The 23,166-nt window shown below is 40.5% G+C and overlaps 1 protein-coding gene across 1 annotated transcript; it reads right to left on the bottom strand.

The window, feature by feature from the left end:
- Positions 1 to 484: 484 nt before the first annotated feature.
- On the bottom strand, positions 485 to 11,590 carry LOC149321974 (cyclin-J-like). The gene is made up of 6 exons (XM_089505964.1): positions 11,493 to 11,590; positions 8,722 to 8,830; positions 6,391 to 6,601; positions 3,563 to 3,862; positions 1,851 to 2,010; positions 485 to 1,088 (listed from the first exon to the last, which is right to left on the bottom strand). Exons 2-6 carry the CDS (start codon positions 8,782 to 8,784, stop codon positions 671 to 673), a joined length of 1,152 nt encoding a protein of 383 aa, XP_089362090.1. The 5' UTR covers positions 8,785 to 8,830; positions 11,493 to 11,590; the 3' UTR covers positions 485 to 670.
- Between the last annotated feature and the right edge of the window lie 11,576 nt (positions 11,591 to 23,166).

Raw genomic sequence — 23,166 nt, 5'->3', positions numbered from 1 at the left:
GGCCCTAGTGACATTTTGTCTACTGATGACTCATCAAATTTCATGAGAGATTTTAAGGCCAAAGTGGCTGATGATTCTCCGTGCATGCATTAAAGCTTAACATCTTGCTTTGTGTAAGCAGTGAAAGTATTCCACAGTTTGAAAAGAAAACAGAAGAAGTGTTAGTGTTAACATGTTAAGAACAGCAAATCAATAAGAGGTTTGAAAAAGATGGCATCTAAAAGCAACAATTGCAGATGGAAGATGTTTCTCCAGGCTCCCTTTTCCAAATAAATATTTTTAAATCACATGATGTGTGTATTTCATTGGCACCACTTCTATGGTGTTATAAGTGACAGGGGGCTAAGTGAAAAGGAATCAATTTCAGTAAGTCATATCTGTAAAAGTTGCATTTTAAATTGTGAGGTATATATTTTTACATTTCTTTTCTTTCTATTAAATCTTGCCAAAAAATTTAAAAAAACGTTTAAAAGGGACCCTTGTTTTAAAAGCAGTTTCTATAAATGCACTTATTTGGTTCAATCAGTTTCTCTTTCTTCTAGGGGCAAGTGCAATTCCATTTTGTGTACCACCAACATTATATGAAACATAGTGCCTTCTTCTCTCATGTTCCTTTGGCCTTTGCTCACTGACTTTGCTCATCTTGAAGACAACCTGCTGTGCTCGAATCTTAAGTGCTGAAAAAGCTATTACCAAGGACCAAAGACAGATAGTACGCTGGATCCTTCGAGATGTCTACCTGCATGGTGACTGTAGGCCCTTGAATGGGTGTGGTTTGAAATGGAACCATCTCAGCAGTGGCCTGTGCAGTGGAGACAGAAGGTGGTGAAGTGCTATTTCCTGAGGCAAGGCTGCTTGATTGAGGAGCTTGTAAAGATGCTTGGTAAACTGCAGACAGATCCTGCATTGGAGATTGGAAATGAGTGGGAACATTCTGGTGCTGAGCCTGAGGATAATAGCAGGGCAAAGGCTGGAACAGAACCGGAGCTGGGATCGGGAAGGTAAGGCTTTCCATATGTTGCTGCTGCTGAAGTAGCACTGCTTGTTCTTTTTCCTTTTTGGCTGCTCTGATGTCTTTATCATGGGCTCTGTTCAAGAAAAATAAAGCAAAAGGGTGCTAAAGCCAAGCTGTGTTGTGGGAACAGTAAAATGTTTTTTTTGCATGCATGTTTTACTACTACAATAGAGGTATATGATAGTGGAGATGGGTTAGGATGTGCATGTAAAACACTGGGGGATGCATAGGAGATACTAGCTGGGACTCATGGGAGTTGTTGTCTAAAACATTTGTATATGTTTCCTACCCTAAGATAAACTTTGGAATGTTTTTGCTTGCTTGACTCTGCATTGTTCATAGAGATGAAACCATACTGCACAGGGAGAAATACAGAAACAGTCCACACATCCTATTCTTCCACCAAATGTCTTGGCTTCATGGTCTGTTTCCAGGACTAATAAAATGATAGTCCACATCTTTTAAAACAGGTAGGGAATGTGTGGCTCTGCCAATGTTGCAATCCCTTCAGAACAGCCAATAGTGGAGGATCATGGGAATTGCAGTCCAACATCTGAAGGGCTATATGTTCTCCACACCAGGCTTAAAGAAGTGTTGTTTTCAAAAGATTCAACAATATATCACAATGACCCACAGCATATTAAACACACATACAGAATCTTGGGAGTTGTAGATTTTTAAAAGGTTCTATTCCAGTTCAGAGGGGAGGGATTTGAATAAAACAAGTCACACTAGAAGCAACCCTTAGTGCCATGTTATTAGACAGGAATAGTTCTCTTAATGTACTTTGCATTAAGAGCAAGTGAGATTGTCTACTTTTGTTCAGAATACTTACGCAAGCATGAGATCAACACACGGAGCAATAAATTCCCAGGAATATTGTGTGACCACGTGGAGCAGTATGGGCCAACTGGGTGTGATTTTGATGCAGATGCGTGAGGCTGCCACACAAGCAGCAGCAACCACAGAAGGCCGGAAAGCGAGGAAAGCATGGTCTGGAAGAGAGAAAAAATCATGAGATTGGAAGCAAGGAACTTAAATCCTTAAAGCACAAACTTTGATAAACTTCTTCCTCTAGATTTGGGAGAAGGCCCAATTTTCTAGCTGTAAAGTGATGTCAAAATAACAGCTCTCACCCTGGAGAGAACAAATTAACTTAGGTCAGTATTTCCTTCAAGTATCACAACTACTGTAGTCACAAAATGCAAACTTATTGGACAATAATATAGGTTCAGAAAGGAGCTCTATATGCCAGTGTTGTTGGATGCTAGACCTTAGCAGGTTTAAGGAAACAGTCATAAACACATTTCCAGGTGAATCCAAACAAACTCAGTTACACTTCATTTCAAAAACACACACACACGCACACACACACACTCATTTCCGCAGTACTGCTTCAATTTACAAACAAGCTAATACATATTCTTGTTTCATGTGTTGCAAAGGCTCAGAAAACAAAGGAATCTTTTAGTGTCTCCCAAGCTTGCTTTAACTTCAAGAGGTAACAAAACAAGTTAGAATTAGATTTAATCATACTTTGGCTAGCCCACTGATACCTATGGGACTCAAGTTAGGCTGCTGCTACACTGCAGAATTAATGCAGTTTGACACCGCTTTAACTGTCATAGCTTCATTCTAAGGAATCTTTGGATTTGTAGTTTGTTATAGCACCAGAAGGCTGTCAGAGCTACAAATTCCAGAATTCCATAGCATTGGGCCATGGCAGTTAAATAGGTGTCAAACTGCATTAAATCTGCAGTGTAGATGCAGCCCCAGTAATGGCTAGTTAAATTCCACTGATTTCACTGGATCTATCTCCTGTAGGTCAAATTCTCACACCAGGAACATGAATTAGCTTGGTCCAGGGTATATCTAGTCTTAAGAAAAGACCTTGGAGAACAGGGACTTCGTCATCACTTTTGCTTAATGATGTTTTAGGCGCGGGACAGACCGCCAGAAAAGGGTGGCCTGCCGGCAGCCTAATTTCCTCCAGAGGTATGCTGAAGCTGCCAAACTGCGCAGCTTCCCTACAGAAGAAAAAGAACCTGGAAAAACTGGGTTCTTTTTGCACCGCAGGGCCAACGTAATGAGTGCACCATTGGCTCACTTGTTATGTAAGCACTGCACAGTGATGTGCAGACGCCACGCAGTGCTTACAGAACAATGACAGCACCTGTGTACATGGGGCGCCGCCATTGTTAATGCGCTGCACTGTGTTAGGTTTAGGGACCGTGCGGTTGCTGCGCGGTCACTAACCCTAAATTTGGTGCCAGCACAGCACTTCATGCCCATTTGTATCGGGCCTTTGTTGTATTTCTGAAACATCACTGTGTTAGTCTGAAATAACAGTATACAAAGAGATCTTGTAGCACAGTTGAGACTAGTATCAAATGTGCTACAAGATCCCCTTGCATACTGTATCTCTTGAGACATGATGAAATTTCTAAAGTGTGATAGACTCTTTAGTGGTATTTTCATTAGGACTAATGTCCCCCTCTTACTCCCTGATTGTCAATACATGCTGTTAACGTGACAAGAGCATGTTACCTTGCAGTGAGACTTCCAAAAAGTAATGAGCGTAATTTTCTATGTAATATCTGGCTTCAGCCTTGGATGTGATTCGGCAGCCATTGTGTCGGTCAGCAGCAGTAACAGAGACATGGAGGTAGTAATCAATGAAGTGTGCTGGCGTTGGCAGACACAGATTCCAGTTGATTGTTTTCAGGAGCAACAGTTCCATTTTCAGCAGCTCTTTCTTTGTTAGTACCACACCAAGGCCAAGCCTGCAAGAATGTTCGTTCAGTTCTTTCAACATAGGCACTTTGTCTCCCCTCTCTTCAAATTTGCCTGTTGAAAGGGGAAAGTATTATAATGATTTTTTTTTGTCTTGAGTTTGAAACATCATCATCCCCCCTCAAACTCCAGGAATAATTCCTTCTTAAAAATCATGACACACAAACATGGGTGCATGCAAACACTTTACTTGCTTACCACTATCATCATCTATGTTCACCAAAGACTGAGAATGCTAAAATCATCTGTTTGCCATAATCCTGAATTACAAATGGAGTATTTGTTTGACTACAGACCATCTACTGATACTTGTTGTAGGACATAGAAGTATATGGTGGAACATATTAGCATTTCCATTCATACAAAGAACTTTAAACAACACATCCTGCTGTAAATCTATGTTGACCTGAACAAAAAATTTAGTGTAAGAAATTCAGGGAGAGAAAGAGGCTGAGCTCTTCTTAAGATTAGTAAACTTTTATTTTATCTAAGCACTCAGAATAAAAGCCAAGAATTAACTGAAACCTGACAGAGAACAACTCCTTAAAAGTCTTGAGAGACTGAATACTGAAACTTGTAGTTTCTGTAAAGAAGAGATGCAGGAAGAATTCATCATGTTACTAAAACCACTAGTCTTAAGAGTAACTCTCAGGGATTTGGCAGGTGGCCCACACAACAGTTATGCCAGAGGACTCCCCCAAATATGGACCAATGTGTAGAAGTCAGTTTTTCAGTCGTGGAGTGCTCCTTGTGTCTGCTTAACACCCAAAAGAGGATATTATAATGTCTGGCTGTAATTCCACAGCCAGAAGAAGAGAGCAGACATACCTCTCCTGAATTTCTAGTCAGCACACGAGCAGATGCTGGAGGTGCAGGACTATGTCTATTTAATTCTCCTGAGAGTACAACTACAACCAGACACTGACCGTGCACAGCATCCCAGTTGGTAGGGACATATTTTGCTGCTGGTCATTGCATACCTCCTTTTATAATACCCTCAAAGCTATACCAACAGGGCTCTAGTGACTAGAGCCCTGTTTTTGGGGGGTGGATGGGTATTAAGGTTTTTTTGGGGGGGTATTAAGATGATTGGTCAGGTTGGGGAAGGAAAGGGAACATTGAAACAAAAGCAGGCAGTCTCTTTTAGTGAGTGGAACAGTGATCTCTCCTTTCTTCACACAGCCCTTCACTGGAGGTCAGTCTATTCAAAATGGTCACTACATATGTTAACCAGTAAGTTTGTGCAATGATGCCTGTGTGTCACAACCCAGCTACTGTCTATTAATGATCATTGTTAGGCTAATGATCACTGTTTGTATGTGCATGTCAATTTCTTCTCACCACAAAGGTTACATCTCACACTTACTAGTATGTGTATAATCCTCTAACAACCCAGCCAGCACTTCACTGATTTGATGAAATGGGCTGAAGCCAAGGAAATGAAATAAATTATATGAATTAACTGCCCAGCAGAAGATGTTCAACAGTTAAGACTAGAATTCCAAATCTGATCCCATCTGAGCTGTGTTTTACAATCCCAAATACATCCAACTGACAGCAAGGTATGGGAGTTACAGTCCAACACATCTGGGAGTGTGCCATATTAGTGAAGAATAATCTAAGTTTATAGATCTCCATAATCCTGGTCCAGATTCCAGATTTTTCTTCCAGTTTAACTAGCTCTTTCTGTTTTACTATCAACATCTCCCTAGCCTTGCAGAATGTAAAGTAAAAGGCAGGTAAGCCTTTTTTTTTGTGAGAGCAGAATACAAGAACAAATAATAGACTGCGGAGGGACTGGAGACATGGCATGCTAAATAGCTACCGTGGCATCTGTTGTTTTATTGGAAGTACTTCTTATCTCCCTTCTAAATCCGTCACCTTAGTTCTACCAGCCCCTCAAACCATTACGACTACTTAGATCAACAGCTTGCCTAAGAAATGTTGTCATGTACACACACACAGTATGAGAACTCTCCAAAAATTAATAGTGCTTACTCTTAACAGCAGATTAATTCTACATCTTCAACTTCTTTAGACAGTGTACACAAGTAGACAAACAGCACAAACAGCAGTCAAGAACAGACACTATCTAAAAAGTAGGGACTGTGAGGTTTTCCAGATGTTGAACTGCAGCTCCAAGAATTCCTTACCATTGGCTATGCTGGCCAGGTCTGATGGGACTTACAGTTCATCAACATCTAAAAGGCTAAATGGCATGACACTGAACCTACAATATTCTAACAGGAGTACTGAACAACCCCTTAAACTAGAACACTGTAAATTTAGGAACTTTCCCTGTACAAGCAGAAGCTGAGCACATTCTCACAAGATGTTCAACTCGAGATTGTTGACACTTGAAAGCAGTAGTCCATTATATTAAGGGTAAAGCACTGAAATCAGTAATCTGTATTACAGATGATGGGCAACGTTGCTGTTAGCCTGTATAATGCATACAATAGCCAGACAACCCCCTTCCGTTCAATTAAAAAAAATTGCAAAACTGCACCATTTAATAAAATAATAATGAAATTTTTATTTGTATCCTGCCTCTCTATCAAAGATAATTTATATTTACTTACTTGCAAGGAGGAGGCAAACAAGTGAGATGGAATATAGTTGTATGGCATTAACATCATAGCAGTCCATAAAGAGATCTAGCAAGTAAACAGCAAGGTGCCGAGTTAAGGGACAGAGTTCATAGCGCTTGCTGAGGAGCGACAAGAAGTCGGCAAAATAGCGCCGCATCCAAATTAGTGGTGAAAGGGACTTGTATGGGGGCAGCGCCAGCTCCTATGGGGAGACAAAGGAGGGGAAGAGAAGGTGTGTCACTCAAGGCAGAAAATACAAAATATCCAGACCAGAATTCTAGTCTGACTAGTACTTAGCAGAAAAGTCCCTTGTTGTTGTTGTCTAACTTCAAGTAGTTTCTGACTTATGGTAACCCTAACACAGGATTTTCTTAGCAGGTTTCTTCAGAGAGGGTTTGCCATTGCCATCCTCTGAGGCCGAGAGAGTGTTACTTGCCCAGGGTCACCCAGTGGAGTTCTACTGCAGAGCCTGGATTCAAACCTAGCCTTCAGAGCAGGGCCAGCTCATTCATATAGGCAAAGTAGGCAGCCGCCTAGGGTGAAAAAATTTAGGGGTGGCTTGGTGGCTTTTTTGTATAATTTTTTGCATAATTAAACAATATTAAAGTAAAGTAAAAACTCATTACAGCAAGTGATGTAAAAGCAAGCTACCATATGACGGTTTCTTTGTACAATGGCCAAAACATAAATGTGCCCCCCCCCCCCCGTGTCTGTGGTACGATCACATGGTACATCATCCACCTTCCGCATGTGCCTTGAATTAAGGTCAACAGCCCCCTTTCCTCTCGCCACCCACCCGCTTTACTTTGAGGGGTGACATGGGGTGCCAAAATATTTCTCACCTAGGGTGGTCAAATACCTAGAGCTGACCCTGCTTCAGAGTCATAGTCCAGTTTTCAAACCACTACACCATGCTGGCTCCTTAGCAACTGGACCAAATAAATTTGATCAGGCTCTCATTGAAAATTATTCCCTTTGGATGAAATCTTTGGACTAAGACTCTGGAGACCATGGTCCAATTGCCAGCTTGGCCATGAAACCACTGAGTGACCTTGGGCAAGTCACACACTCTCAGCCTCAAGGGAAAGCAATGGCAAATCATGCCAAGAAAACCCTTTGATAGGGTTGCCGTAAGTCAGAAATAAATTGAAGGCACAAACAACAACAAAATGTTATATAACATACTGGCACCAAGATTGTCTGCTGTCCACTCTTGAAATTTAAAGTCCACCTATAGATCCAACAGTCTTTTTTTTTTAAAGGGACCAAGTTCCTGAACAAGGCAGAAGCCAAGCAGTACATGAAGTACCTCCTAAAAACTGGCAAGACAAGACCTCTTGAATAAAAGTCTGCTGTATAAATATTTATACAGTGGTGAAGAGGACTAATTTCCTCAGGCAAACACACTTATCTGGACAGCAAGTCCACTCACAACGGAACATAACAATTAGATGGCACCATACAGTCTTGGCTTAAAAGGCAAAAACATTAATTTGACCTTAGCTATCTCCTGATGGAGGTTTTAAAGCCAAAGCATTCCATTTTAAGGATGGAATTGGGTTGTATAATAAAATGAACTACATTTGAAGGATCTTACGTTTACACATAAATTGCAAAAGTGCCAGACATCATATCATCCCAACAGGAATGAACTCTACAAATGCTGACTGTCAGATCCAAGAGCCACCTTCACACTCTGCATCAAATATTTTTGTACTGATGTTTTTTAATACAGTACTATTAAGGTAAAAATGACTTGACAGAATATTTAATCAATTCGAGAATGTATTTACATACAAATTTCTTCTGAAACCCACTGGGTGGCCTTGGGCAAGTCACACTCTCTCAGCCTTTGGGGAAGGCAATGGCAAACCTCTTCTGGACAACTCTTGCCAAGAAAACCCCAATGAAGGGATTGCGATAAGTCAGAAATGACTTGAAGGCATTCAACACACACATAAGGAGGAAAATTGTCATAGGCATCCTTCTTCTTGCCTAAGCAAGTCTAAGCATATTTACTAAGAGACTGCAATCTTAGGAACTCTGACTACAACTGCATCCATACTACAGAAATTATCCGGTTTGATACCACTTTAACTGCCATGGCTCACTGCTAGGGAATTCTGGGAATTGTTGTGGCACTAGAGCAAAACTGCAGTTCCAAGAATTCTATAGCACTGAGCCATGGCAGGTAAAATGGTATCAAACCAATTATTTCTGCAATGTGGATGTGGCCTACAACAACCAAGCACCACCCAGTAGAAAATATGGTAAAGGAAAAATGGAACAGGTTAAAGTGGAGGCAGATAATTTAACTCTAACCTTCTCCCTCAAAGTTTCATGGATTTCAGCTGCAAGTTCATCTTGCCACCACACGTTTTCCATCCTTGATTTTCAATCAAAACCCAACAGTCTTGGTAAGTTGGCAGCACTAAAGGAAAAAAAGAGGGTGGTAGGAGAAAAGTAAATTAATAAACCAGATCAGACACTCTAGCAGCCTTGAAACCCATTTTGGGAGAAAGACGGGATATAAATCCCATAATAATAATAATAATAATGATAATAATAATTTAATGGGGAGGCTTTTTTCCCCTGCAAAATTCCACTTGTGTGCCTGCAAGGGTGCACCTGCACTGTAGAAATAATGCAGTTTGGCACCACTTTCAACTGTCATAGCGCCATCCTACAGAATCCTGGGATTTGTCAATTTGTGAAGCACCAGCACTCTTTGGTAGAGAAAGTGAAAGACTTGTAAAACTACAAATCCCAGAATTCCACAGGATGAAGGTATGGCACTTAAAGTGGCGTAAAACTGCATTATTTCTATGGTGCTGATGCACATCCCCAATTAGTTTAATTGGTTTTCTTGGCAAGATTGTTCAAAGGGCTTTTTTCCCTTTTCTTCTGAAGCCAAGTGTGTGTGACTTGTCCAATGTCACCCATTGGGCTACCATAGCCAAGCAGGGATTTGAGTCCTGGTCTCCAGTCACAGACCCATGCTTAAACTACTATGCTACACTTGCTTTCCAGTAAATATGTTTATAATTGTGCCACAAAGCTTGACAAAATGCCTGACAGAGGCTATGGCATGCTGCCCTGAGACTGATGGAATATACCATATATACTCAACTATACGTCTGCCTCATGAGTAAATTAAAGGCAGGTTTGGGGGCCAAAATTATGGATTTTGCCATGACCTGTGGATAAGCTGAGAGCAAAACTTGGAGGCTCCTTCAGTGTGTGTATGTGTGCGCATGAGGCTTTCCGTTTCATCGTTTCAGCTTTTGTTTCATCCTTCACTCCCCAGACTGCGGCAGTGCAGGGCAAAAGAGGGACTCTGTTTAAAAGCAATAAGTCAACAGGACTCTTTCTGCTTGGCTCAAGAAAAAATATTTTAATAGTTTATAAGAGAGCCAGCATGGCACAGTTGTTTGCTAGACTAGGATTGTGGAGACCAGGGTTCAAATCCCTGCTCAGCCATGTAACCCACTGGGTGATTTTGGGCAAGTCACAATCTCTCAGCCTCAGAGGATGGCAATGATAACCCCCCTCTGAAGAAACTTGCCAAGAAACAACCATGACAGGTTTTGCCTTAGGGTCCCTGTAAACTGGAAACAACTTGAAGGCACATAACACATGCGAGTTGTAAACAATTTGAATTGTTATTTTTTATTATTTTATTTAGAATCATATACAGTGGACCCTTGTTATACGCTGGGGTTTGGTTCCAAGATCCCCCGTGTATAACAAAATCCGTGTATGCTCAAGTCCCATTAAATATAATGACATAGCAAAATGGTGTCCCTTATAAAAAATGGAAAATCAAAGTAAATTTATACTTTTTTGTAACATTTTCAAACCGTGTATGCTTAAATCTGTGTATAAAAAATCCGTGTATAAGAAGGGCCGACTGTAATCGTAGAGTTGGAAGAGACCACAAGGGCCATCCAGTCCAACCCCCTGCCATGCAGGAACTCCCAATCAAAATGCTATATCCCATCTTTCTCCTGCTGTGGGGGATTCAAGGCAGCAAACAAAATTTAAAACAGTACAAGTTAAAAACAATAAATTTGAAGGCATACAACAAACAATAGTTTATAAATAAATAAATCTTACATCAGGTTAAACACACCTAACCCCACCACTGACCTGCAAAGGCTTAGGTGCACTTAACCTTGCATACAATCCTGACTTTGCATACAGTATAAAGCAGCCATCATGGCATAGTAGTTTGAGTGTTGGACTGTGACTCTGCAGCCCCAAATAAGATAATGAATAGACAAGATTTAAAAGCTGATTAAAGGGGATAAAAATAAATATAGTTATTATTCAGCAGCTCATAAAAATTATTCTAGAATATATTTTACTTTTGTATCTACAAATATTGTTCCAAAGGTATTAAAATACAAGAATAGAAGAGATAAAAGTTACAGACCATGCTTTAGTCAATATGGATTTTATAGTTAAAAACGATTATAGAGAAGCAAAAAGATAGAAGTTGTAAAGACATAGTGAGTAAAATTGAGAAAGAATGGCCAAATATATGGGATATCAATAATAGGGAGGTTTCTCAAGCTGTGTTATGGGGTACTATGGAAATGGTTGCAAGAGGGATTTGTATTAGGGAAACATGTAAAGAGGCGACTGCAAGAGAAAAATAAAATTAGAAATGGAAATTTAAAAATTAGACAATGATTATATAAAGGGTAGGAGTAATATATATATATATATATATATATATATATATATATATAGAGAGAGAGAGAGAGAGAGAGAGAGAGAGAATAACAAATAAAAAGAAAGGAATTGGAGAAAATAGAAACAGATGAGGTCCGGAAAAATGTGCTATATTTGCGGAGGGAGTTTTTGCATTTAGCAATAAAAATTCCAAAATGTTGGAAAGAGACGGATATGATTGGTACAATCAAGGATAAAACAGGGAAGATGTGTATGATGATGAAAGGAAAGATAAAAGATATTTGAAGAATATTATAAAGAATTATATTCAGCAGGGAATAAGTCAAGAGAAAAAACTGAGGAATATACTGAGAAACGCTGGAAAATAAAAATAGAGGAAAGGGTCTCCAACTCACTGGGGCTTTCTTTACTTTTCCAAGAGATCCATCCATCCCTCTGTGGCTCTGGACCCACACCTACATTATTCCAAGCCGCCTGGACTCCCATTGTGGGAGGAAGGCGGCATACAAGGCCCAACAAACAAACAAACAAACACACGCACGCCTTTAAGGAGATTTTGCTTGTTGCTGTGTGCCTTCAGACTTATGGAGTCCCTTTCTTGGCAAGTTTCTTCAGAGAGGGTTTGCCAGTGCCATCCTCTGAGGCTGAAAGAGTGTGACTCGCCCGAGGTTCTTTCCCACAAACACAGTATATATGATTAGGGAGCCAAAGATGTCTGGTTTGGACCCTGGAGACCAGCCATGAAAACCCACTAGCCAACCTTGGGCAAGTCACACTCTCTCAGCCTCAGAGGACCGCAAAGGCAAAGCTCTTCTGAACAAGTCTTGCCAAGAAAACCCCACGATGGGTTCTTTGTCTTAGGAAACGACTTGAAGGCACCCCACAACATATTACTATCATCATCATCATCGTCATCATCATCCCTATTAGTTACATCCCTCTTCCCCCCCTCAAAACTGAGGCTCTAAGCTGCTGACCATTTAAAAGAACAAATGCATATATAAAACTCTCAGGCCTCTGGCGGCCAGAGGACAAGGCACTGAAAATGGAGGACACTCGAGGAAAATGGAGGGACATGACCAAATAAAAACAAAAACAACACAAAACACACATACAAATAGATATTTACACACACACTTATAGTATTTTATACTGTTTTAGATTTCCATGCCGCCTGGAGTCCCTATACTGGGAGGAGGAAGGCGGGATACAAAATAAACAGAATAACAACAATAATCATGATGACGATAATAATAAATTCATGCTTCTGAGTCCTGCCCAAAATGTAGGACGTTTTGGAATCCCTTTTGGACAGAAGGTTGGAAAAAGGAGGACGTGCCTGGCCGCCTTGTTCCTAGCCCTGCCTAAAATGGAGGACGTTTGGGAATCTCTCTTGGACAGAAGGCTGGGAAAAGGAGGACACCTCCTGGAAAAGGAGGACGTGCCTGGCCGCCTTGTTCCTAGCCCTGCCTAAAATGGAGGACGTTTGGGAATCTCTCTTGGACAGAAGGCTGGGAAAAGGAGGACACCTCCTGGAAAAGGAGGACGTGCCTGGCCGCCTTGTTCCTAGCCCTGCCTAAAATGGAGGACGTTTGGGAATCTCTCTTGGACAGAAGGCTGGGAAAAGGAGGACACCTCCTGGAAAAGGAGGACGTGCCTGGCCGCCTTGTTCCTAGCCCTGCCTAAAATGGAGGACGTTTGGGAATCTCTCTTGGACAGAAGGCTGGGAAAAGGAGGACACCTCCTGGAAAAGGAGGACGTGCCTGGCCGCCTTGTTCCTAGCCCTGCCTAAAATGGAGGACGTTTGGGAATCTCTCTTGGACAGAAGGCTGGGAAAAGGAGGACACCTCCTGGAAAAGGAGGACGTGCCTGGCCGCCTTGTTCCTAGCCTTGCCCAAGATGGGACATTTCTGAATCCCTCTTGGACAGAAAGCTTGAAAAAAGGAGGACACGTCCTGGAAAAGGAGGACGTGCCTGGTCACCCTGGTCATGTCCCAAATGGAGGACGTTTCGGAATCCCTCCTGGACAGAAGGCTGAGGAGGAAAAGGAGGAAGCGCCCTCGGAAAGGACTTGCCTGGTCGCCTTGCTCCCAGCCCTGCCTAAAATGGAGGACATTTCGGAATCCCTCCTGGACAGAAGGCTGGGAAAAGGAGGACGCGCCCCGAAAAAGGAGGCCGTGCCTGGTCACCCTCTTCCTATCCCTGCCTAAAATGGAGGACGCCTTGCACTCCCTCTCGGGCAGAAAGCGGGAATGTAGGGCAGACCTAGCAAAGGAGGGCTGTGTCTGGCCAAACCTGCTCCCTCCTTCACATCCCTTTCCCCTGAAAAAGTGCAGGAGCCTCTGTAGTAAACCTGGGGGAAATGACAAGCACAAAGAAAGCAAGGCTGGGGGGATCCTGGCTGCCCAGGGGCTGATGCTGCTGGAAAAACACTGCAGCCCAGAGGAGGAGGAGGAGAGGGGAGCCCACATCCCCCCCTTAACATTAATGACAAGAATGCTTAATGACAGTAGCATTGACAGGGCCCCCTTCACTGGCTTCTGGCCCAGGTTGAGGGCAAGGAGGAGTATTGCAGCGGAGGGGAGGCGAGGAGGCCATCCGCCGCCGCCTCCTTTTGCAAAGCGCTACGAATCCCTGGCGAAAAAAAAGGCACTCCAGCGGCGCGCGCTCAAAAAAAAAAAAGCACCTTACCGGCTTCCGAGTGCGCAGGCGCGGGCAGGCTTCTCCCTCCGCGGCGCCTCCTGGGGCTTGTAGTTCTTTCAGCAGCTCTGGCTGCCAAGAAGTGAATGCCCGGGCGGGTGGGCTCTCAGAGTGGAGGGCTGCTTTTTATAGGGGCTCCTCCTCCTCCTCCTCCTCCGTCCCCCTAAGGTCCTCCAGACGGGCCTGGCAGCGGGGGAGTGTGTTGCAATGGGACGTGACCGAGAGGCCTTGATGGCAGGAGATGGGCTGTTAAGTGCCAGGCATTTTCCTGGAGATCATGGCCCCCTGAGGGGCAAGCAAGCAGGGGATAGATTTTCCAGGGTGCTTTCCGCCCCTTTTGTCCCAAGAGTTATAGCCAGCCTTGATGGGATTAGCATCATCATCACCATTACAGCCTAATCTTTTTAATGTCTGGAGCAATTAATTTAAGAAACACAAACACAACTCACTCAAAAAAACCACCAGCACAATAGTGTAGCTTCTCTAAAGAAACTGAGGGAGTTTTCTGGGGGAAAGAGGCATTGGAATTAAATAAATAAAGACATTTTGTGGGGGGAGAATCCCCGGCTGCTGGGCTTGTTCCTGTAGAAATGAAATAAACACAATTATAATTAAATGTGGTGGTAAAAAGTCCCTTTTTGTTGTTGTACAAAAAATGAAATAGGTAAATATAAATAAATGCACTTGGGAAAAAAGTCCCCTGTTGTTGCTGTTGGAGAAACGAAATACACACAACTTTTGTAAAAATGCCCTTTTTTGTCATAGTAGAAAAAAATTAAATAAGTAAATATAAATATATTTATATATCAATAAAATTTGTAAAAAGTCCCTTTTTGTTGTTGCTGCAGAAAAGGTGAAATAAATGCCTTTTCAAAAAAGTCCCCTGTTGTTTTTGTAGAAATTATATATATATATATATGTGTGTGTGTGTGTGTGTAGTTGTTTTAGAAATTATATATATATATATGTAGAAATTATATATATATATATATATATAATTTCTACAACTGTGTGTGTATATATAGATATAGATATAGATATATACAATTTCTACAACTCTGTGTGTGTGTGTGTGTGTGTGTGTGTGTGTGTGTGTGTGTATATATATATGTATATGTATATGTAGTCTCCTAGGGCAGAGAAGCTATAATGGGGTTTTCTTATTATTATTATTAACCTTTATATATAAAGCACTGTAAATTTACACAGCGCTGTACATACAATCTTTTAGTTAGACGGTTCCCTTCCCTCAGGCTTACAATCTAAGAATTCTTGGCAAGTTTCTTCAGAGAGAGTTTGCCATGGCCCTCCTCTGAGGCTGAGAGAGTGTGACTTGCCCAAGGTCACCCAGTGGGTTTACATGGCTGAGCAGGGGAGGGATCTCCAGAGGGATAGTCCAACGCTCAAACCATTGCACCATGCTGCCTCTTAAAAAAAGTCCCAAGTAAACATTATTTAGTGAGACAGTGGGGTGTAGTGCCTTGAGCCACTCTGGAGACCAGGGTTCGATTCCACTGGGTGACCTTGGGCAAGTCACACTCTCTCAGCCCCTGAGGATGGCCATGGCAAACCCCTTCTGAAGAAACTTGCCAAGGGAAGCCTGTGCTAGGTCGATAAGTCAGAAATGAACTGAAGGCACTCAACAAGGCAACAACAAGAAGATTATTATTCTTCCAGGTCTAACTAAACTTCTACCAAAAATGTGAATCATGGTTAGAGGAATTTTGAAGGACTCAGAACCTTGTGAATTATATTAGAGTTATAATTGACCCATATAAAGATCAAGATGGGGGGGGGGGGCAGGTTTTTAAAAACACATGCCAAAATCCCAGGGCTTTTTGTTGTTGTTTAAATCGTTTGGGCTCCCCCCTAGAATCATAGAGTCATAGAGCTGGAAAAGACCACAAGGGCCATCCAGTCCAACCCCATTCTGCCATGCAGGAACTCTCAATCAAAAAATACCCATTGACAAGATGGCCATCCAGCCTCTGCTTAAAGACCTCCAGGGAGGGAGATTCCACCACACTTTTTATAATACTGTTTCAATTTTTAAGAAAATTCATCCTGCTTATTATATTAATATGGTGTAATATTATTTCATTTATTAGAAAGTTTGATCAACTATTGTTACAATGCTTTCTAACATTAACAATCCAAAGTTATTAGATTTTATATGGTTTATATCTTTCAATAAAGCTTTGTGAATTATATATAAATTACTTTATATATTAAATATTAATTAATTATATCAAATATATATTATATACTATTATATATAAATTATTAATTAGTTAATTAAATATAATTATAAATTATATAAATACATATATAAAGTACATATATAAATTAAATATAAATTATATATATATGAGTATAAGACTACACCAATATAAGACTAAATCTGAAAATTAAGTAGCAAAGTGCAGTTCAGATGTTATAGCCACTAGCTTAAATATATCTGTATTTAATTTAAATCTATCTATCTATCTATCATCTATCTATCTATCTATCTATCTATCTATCTATCTATCTATCTTTCTTTATACATATATTTAAGTTAGGAGTAACCATATTAGTCATATAGCAAAGTACAATAATGTCCAAAATCCACAAAGCAGTGATACCTTTATTGGACCAACCAAAGTGCACAGTATACATGTTGCAAGTGGAGCTTTGAAAGCTTGCAACATATATATTGTGCATTTTGATTGGTCCAATGAAGGTATCACTGTTTTGTGGATTTTGGCTGTTACTAGCCTTAGGGTTCCCGTGACTTAGCATATAAATAAACATTGTTCTTTAAAAAGGGCTCTTTTAAAATAAGTTGTTTTGATTGAATTAATATTAATTGAAAATGTGTTTCTGAATGGCATTTCTCATAAAAGAAAGGGATTAACTGAGGCAATTGACACAGGATATTGGTCTAGCAATGACTAACTGCCAATAAACTATTAATATTTTTTTAAAACACATTTAATTTCAAACAGTCTTGCTGAAAAATAGTAATGATAGCCAAACTTTAAAATAAATAACTTTTTTTTAAGGAGTGTGGTGTTGTTGTTGTTTTAATCATTTAGTTTAAATCAGCCAACCTGGATAAAAATATTGTCCCCTGTGGGATTCTGGAATCTGCTCCCATCACAATGATTTCAGTCTATACTTACCTTAAGATGTTACAATATCCCCCCCCCCCCCACTTATATTTATGAAGCACAAAAAAAGAGCCAGCCACAATTCAAGCAGTAACTGGACACTGCCAACAACAAGACAAAATTTATAGTCTTCACAGCAGTGATGTTGTTGAACCTGGGAAATTATTAAGTGAATTATTATATAAACAAGAAATTAAATGCTGTTTTTAGTCTTAGAGGATTTTAGAATGCCCTCAGGGATCCTTCTGCACAGACACTAAAGGGCTTTTAGTTTTTGCCAAGTTATTTATGTGTTGGATGTCACATGAAAGGAAAAGGAATAATTTGTCCAGAGTCAGAGGATCGCTAATTTTATGTGTAATGACAGAAAGATAACACCAAAAGTGCTGGTACACACATCCATCTGTGGGACTTGCCTCTGTTTCTGGTTTTTAGCAGCAGGACTACATTTACTATGGTAGAAGCAAAAATAAAAATTGCTGAACATTAATAAAGGTTTCTGTCACAATGGAGATAACATAAGAAAACCTCCACTTGCTGAATTATTTCTTCTTGCACGACTGGTAAATACATCGGCAGAACACAGAAAAAGCTGAGTAGTCCTAATCTAATTCCACGTTGTAAACTAATTTAAAGATGAAATGGAGGTACAAGTGTGGTGTAGTGGTTTGAGTGTTGTAGTACAACTCTGCAGATCAGGATTTGATATTCTGATTCCCACTCAGCCATGAAACTCACTGGGTGACTGTGGGCAAGTCACACTCTCTCAGCCTTAGGGGAAGGCAATGGCAAAAATCCCCTTTGAACAAATCTTGCCAAGAAAATCTCATCATAGGGTCACCTTAGAGTTGCCATAAGCTGGAAATGACTTCAAGGCACACAACAACAAGACAGTGTAAGTGCTTTTCTTTCCATACTCTGCAAGGTTTGATGTAGCAGCACTGACAATCTTCCCGTTCAATTTTATTTTTAACTGTTTTAAAATTCTTAACTGGTTTTGTCTGTTAACTTTTTAAATTCTTACTGTAAGGTTTTTATAATGTTTTTCTCTTGTGAGCCACCTTGGGTCCTCTTTTGGGAGAAAGGCGGCATAAAAATGAAATTAACACACAAATAAATAAAATAAATAAAAATAAATTGTATTAAGGGAATTGCTCATCTTTGCTCCATATTTAATCCTGCCTGCTGTACAGATGAGCATAGGACTTGCTATCAGTCCCTTGTCAAGGCTGTGTGACATTTTTCAAAACTGAGGACTGGAATACCAAATGGGAACATTCGACGAAGCCCTTTAGAGGTTAGTTAGCACAAGCCACATCACCATCTAATTAATGTATTTTGCCATGAAAGGCTACAGACAAATACTGCAGGCTTAATGAAAAGCAGGATCGTTACCAGATTTTGTCAGCTTTTTATCTACTACAAAGGAATAGATTTACCCCATACATATTATTTGTTAATCTAATGACTTTCTGCATTGGACTTTAGGAATTGTAGTTCTCTTGGGGAGATGCCTGGACCTTTCATGGCTTTCTCAGAGGAAAGGGAATGAGGCCTATCCCCTAGGAGGTTATGCTAAATTACAGCTAAATAGCCCAGTTTTCTTGATGGAATTAAAAGGTGTAACTGTGTCAGTCTCTAGAATCAGTGTAGAGAGATCTTGTAGCACCTCTGAGGAAGTAGATTTAAGTCTAGGAAAGCTTATGCTGCCAACTTCTTTTTTTCACTTAATCCCAAAGGTGCTAAAAGATCTCTCTTCATTAACATTTTACTGGTATCTTTCACATTTGCATTCACATTACAATCTTTTCTGCGTTTGTAAAGAACATACTAAGGGGCACTTTTCCTTGCACAATGAAACTTCCCAAGCTGTTCCTAAAATATTACTGCTGAGGCAGCATTCTGAATAACAAAAGAGTTGAGGAGACAATAAATGTTTAATTACTTGGTGGCATGCATGCCATACTGTAATGAAGTGGCTGCTTTTTTTAATTTCAAAGTGGTTTCTGTGTCTGTGTTTAGATGTTTGTTGCTCTTGTGTGCCTGCAAGTCCTTTTCAAGCTTATGGTGACCCTAAGGCAAACCTTATTAATGGGTTTCTTGACAAGATTTGTGCCAAGAGGGAGGGGAAAATGGAAAGACTTACGAAGGGTAAAAAGTACTCTTGTAGAAAAATATATAAGGTATAATAGATATGAAACAGAAAATGTATGTTTTACTCAAAATACGATTATATTGGTCTATAAATAAAAATCTCAAAGATGCTATGATGGAAGTGAAGATGGAAGGTTTATTTTTAATGTATTTACTATAATATTATATGGAGTAGGTAACAAGTGTCAACAAGACTTTTGTATATATGTACACATAATTTTCTTCTTTTTTGCTTTTTTTCTGATAAAAGAATAAAAAAAGATTTGTTTGGAGGAGGCTTGCCATTACATTCCCCTGAGGCTGAGAACATAGACTTGCCCAAAGTCACCCAATGAGTTTCAAGGCCAAGTTGGGAACTGACTCTGGTCTCCAGAGTCATAGTCCAACACTCAAACCACTACACCATGCTGGCTCTTGACATATGTTTCTGTGTGCATGCCTTCATGTTGGCTGTGGAGTTATGGCAATCCCATGAATTCCATAGGGTTTTCTTAGGCCAGGAATACTCAGGTGGTTTTGCCAGTTCCTTCCTCTGAAATATATATAGACTAAAGCATCTGGTATTACTTAGCACTCCCTCATTCAAGTACTAATCAAGCCTGATCCTGCTTAGCGTCCAAGATCAGATAGGATCCGGTGCCTTCAAAGTGGTATCCATTCTTTTTTTTTTTAATTTAGCAAATAGCTCATTTCAGATGATGTCAGAAATAAACATAGAGACAAATTTATAAAAAAGGAACTAAATACTTTCAGTTGATTCTGTGCCTCAATCTGTGTCTCTTCGATAAGACACTGTTGGTTTGATGTCCAGATCATGAATTTATAATTCCACCCACTGTTAAACAATTTTGCAACCCCTTCTTCCCCTGTAATCACATTCTCTCAGCCTCGAGCAAGGTAATAGCAAATGCCCTCGGAACAAATTCTGCTAAGAAGATGCCATGATAAGTTTGCTTTGGTCACCATAAATCAGAAATGACAGGAAAAAATCCACTAACTGCCCTGGCTAGGGAATTCTGGGAACTGTAGAGACATTTAGGCTTTTCTATCAGACAGCTCTAGTGTCACAATAAACTATAATTCTCAGGATTCCCTAACACAGAGCCAGGGGAGTTAAAGCAGTCTCAAACTGGATTATTTCTGCAGTGTGTTTTGGATCAAAGACACACAACAACAAAGTTTATCTTTGTAAGAAACTTTAGTAGGAAAGCTACAAACTAATACTTTTATTTAGGATTGACCAAACTGTTACAAAAGAGGGGCAAGCTCTTGAATGCTCTAGAAATTTTGATCAGATGGGATCATGAGTCCAGTAAAGGTTGTATGGGGTATAGAAAAAGCTGGACATGATATTTGCTTAGTCTTTATTTTGTAAGTCTTTAGATGGAGTACAACTGGACTGGAGGGGGGTATAATTAGATTTGCCTCACTTTAGATTTCTCTGTGCATTTAGAGCTTGGGACTCAGTGTAATTTACCGTTTTCTTCTGTCTGAAAATATAAAAGGCTGCATCCAGCAGTGGCAGACCTAGAATGTCCCTTCCCTGAAGAGGACAACTTGAGAGACCTTCTCTCTGTAGTCTTCAAAATGACACAACACTAAAGGAGCGCTGAAAAGTTGTGGCACCAGCGACTATGGTGCCCTTTCCGTGGCACAAAAAGGCCAGATTGGGGCTGCAGCACATAGTTGCTGTGGCCCTGATCTGGCGCTAAATTAACAAAAAAGAGTTGGGACACATAAAAAAAAATTAATCGTCTCCAGCCAGTTAATTTGTGTCTACCTCATTACTCCAGTAAGAGTGTCTTGCAACCAATGGAGTGGTGGGAAGGTATGTAACGCCCCCCCTCAACATACTTCATTTTTTTCTCTATCTCATTCCTCCAGTAAAAGTGATCCAAAAAACACTGCAGAAATAATCCAATTTGAGACCGCATTAACTGCCCTGGCTCAATGCTAGGGAATTTTGGGAACTGTTTTGTGAGACACAGTCTTCTCTGTGAGAGTGCTCTGGTGCCACAAATAAACTACAATTCCCAGAATTCCCTAGCATTGAGCCAGGCCAGTTAAAGTGATCTCAAACTGGATAATTTCTGCAGTGTGTTTGGACCAGGGTCTTGTAACTAATAGAGCTGTAGGAAAATAAGTAACACTCGCCCAACATACTCCATACCTCAAGTGGAATCCCATCTTTAGGTGACAAAGGTGAGTTGTAAAGTTTGTTTTTGTTCTGATTTTTTCTAATGCTTACCTTTGCTTCATATATCATCCAATTTGGTGCAAAGTTCTGGAAAGCCTGACTTTTGCTCACAGTGTTTTGTCAATTTGCTTTATCTTCATAAAGGATATTACTGTTGGACTTTTTAAACCTTTAACAGAAGGTGGCCTGTTGTAGCTTCCCACATAATTCTTCAGAGGTCCAGGATCAAATACTGACAACCCTACCAAAGGATCATAAATGTGAAATGAATGGGCATAAAATGCAACAGACATTATTAAGTGCACCCACACTGTAGAAATGATGCAGTTTGATGCCACTTTAAGTGCTGTAGCTCCATCCTAAAGAATCCTGTAGTTTTACAATGTCTTTTCTGCCAAAGAGTGCTGGTGCCTCACAAAATGACAAATCCCAGGACTGTGTTAGATGGAGCCATGGCAGTTAAAGTGGTGTCCAACTGCATTATTTCTACAGTGTAGATACATCCTAACCTGACATTTTCAAGCTAAATGCAGTTTATGGGGCTGTGCAGACTGACCCTGAAGAGGTGGCCTACAGCCACCTCTGTCTTCGCCAGATTGGGGTTGTGGCAACCACACACCGCGGCCTCGAACTGACCTTTCCACAGTTCAAAAAGGATCTGCACAAAGCGGCTGCAGAAAGCGGCTCCTTTTTGCACCCTGGAAAAGGCACCATAGCCACCATAGCCACGGCTTTACAGCGTTCCTTTGGCGCTGTGTCATCTAGACACAGTGCCAGAAGAACACCATGATGCCGCACGCTATGTGGTGCGGTTTGTGGCATCACGCTGACTTAGGGGAAGAGTCAGGGCATGCGCCATGTAGATGCTGGTCTGCACAGCACCAAAGTTCTCAGTTCAGTAAAGCCACTGAGAATGCATTCATACTAATCAATTACGGCAGTATGATTCCCCTTTAACTACCATGGCTACATCCTATGGAATCCTGGGACTGGCAGTGAAGGGAGATGCCTTTAAAATCTTCATCTTGAGAACTCCCGTGGCATGTCTGACCAAGCTATAAACCCCAGGATCCCATAGGATATGGCCATGGTAGTTTAAATGAAATCATACTGCTATAACGGTGCAGTGTGAAAGGGCCCTGAATTGTTTGGAACATGGTAATTCAACCCTTAATGAGTTCTGTTGATGCAAAGGTTTTGCTTTAGTTGGACTAATAACTGGATTTACATTTGATTGTTTCACTATTTTGTTCTCTCTAATTTAGTGTTAAACTAGGAATGATTTCCATGTGTACAAGCACCACCACATCATTAACTCCACAAACCAGTACTAACAGTAAACAGCTGCTATTTTTACATATGGACACCAGCACACAAAATTTGGTTATATAGATGTGGGGAGTCTGGAACAAATTTTCATTCTCAGCTAGAAGGCAAAGATGTATGAGTGAAGGTAACACTTACATGGGACTCCCATGATTAAAATCACCCCAGTTATACTTGGGTAGTCAATTTTGTTGGGTTGAATGGAAACATGACTGTGTGAAGAGACGTTTATTGGATGCTTGTTTGTTTAACTCATATGCTTTTTTTAAAAAAGGGATTTAAAAAGCCAGATCTGAGTTTCCAGATACCTTTGATTTGGGATAACAAAGTGCAAAGGAGCCTCTCACTTACCTTGCCTGGGTAAATACAAAAAATGTGAAATGCCTTGTCGAGAATGTGCAAGAGGAAAGTGGGTTGTGCACGGAAATCCTTGATTGTATCTTACAACAACTCTACACACTGCTAAAATATGCAATACACAACTAACAGAATCAAAAAACAAGGACAGAGAGACATCAGAAATGAGAAACATTTCTTTTT

Source organism: Sceloporus occidentalis, unplaced genomic scaffold (genome assembly GCF_023333645.1).
Source record: "Sceloporus occidentalis isolate IW3139 unplaced genomic scaffold, rSceOcc1.0.p SCAF_1, whole genome shotgun sequence".
In the NCBI taxonomy this organism is placed as follows: domain Eukaryota; kingdom Metazoa; phylum Chordata; class Lepidosauria; order Squamata; family Phrynosomatidae; genus Sceloporus; species Sceloporus occidentalis.
This window is presented reverse-complemented; position numbering and strand designations above follow the sequence as displayed.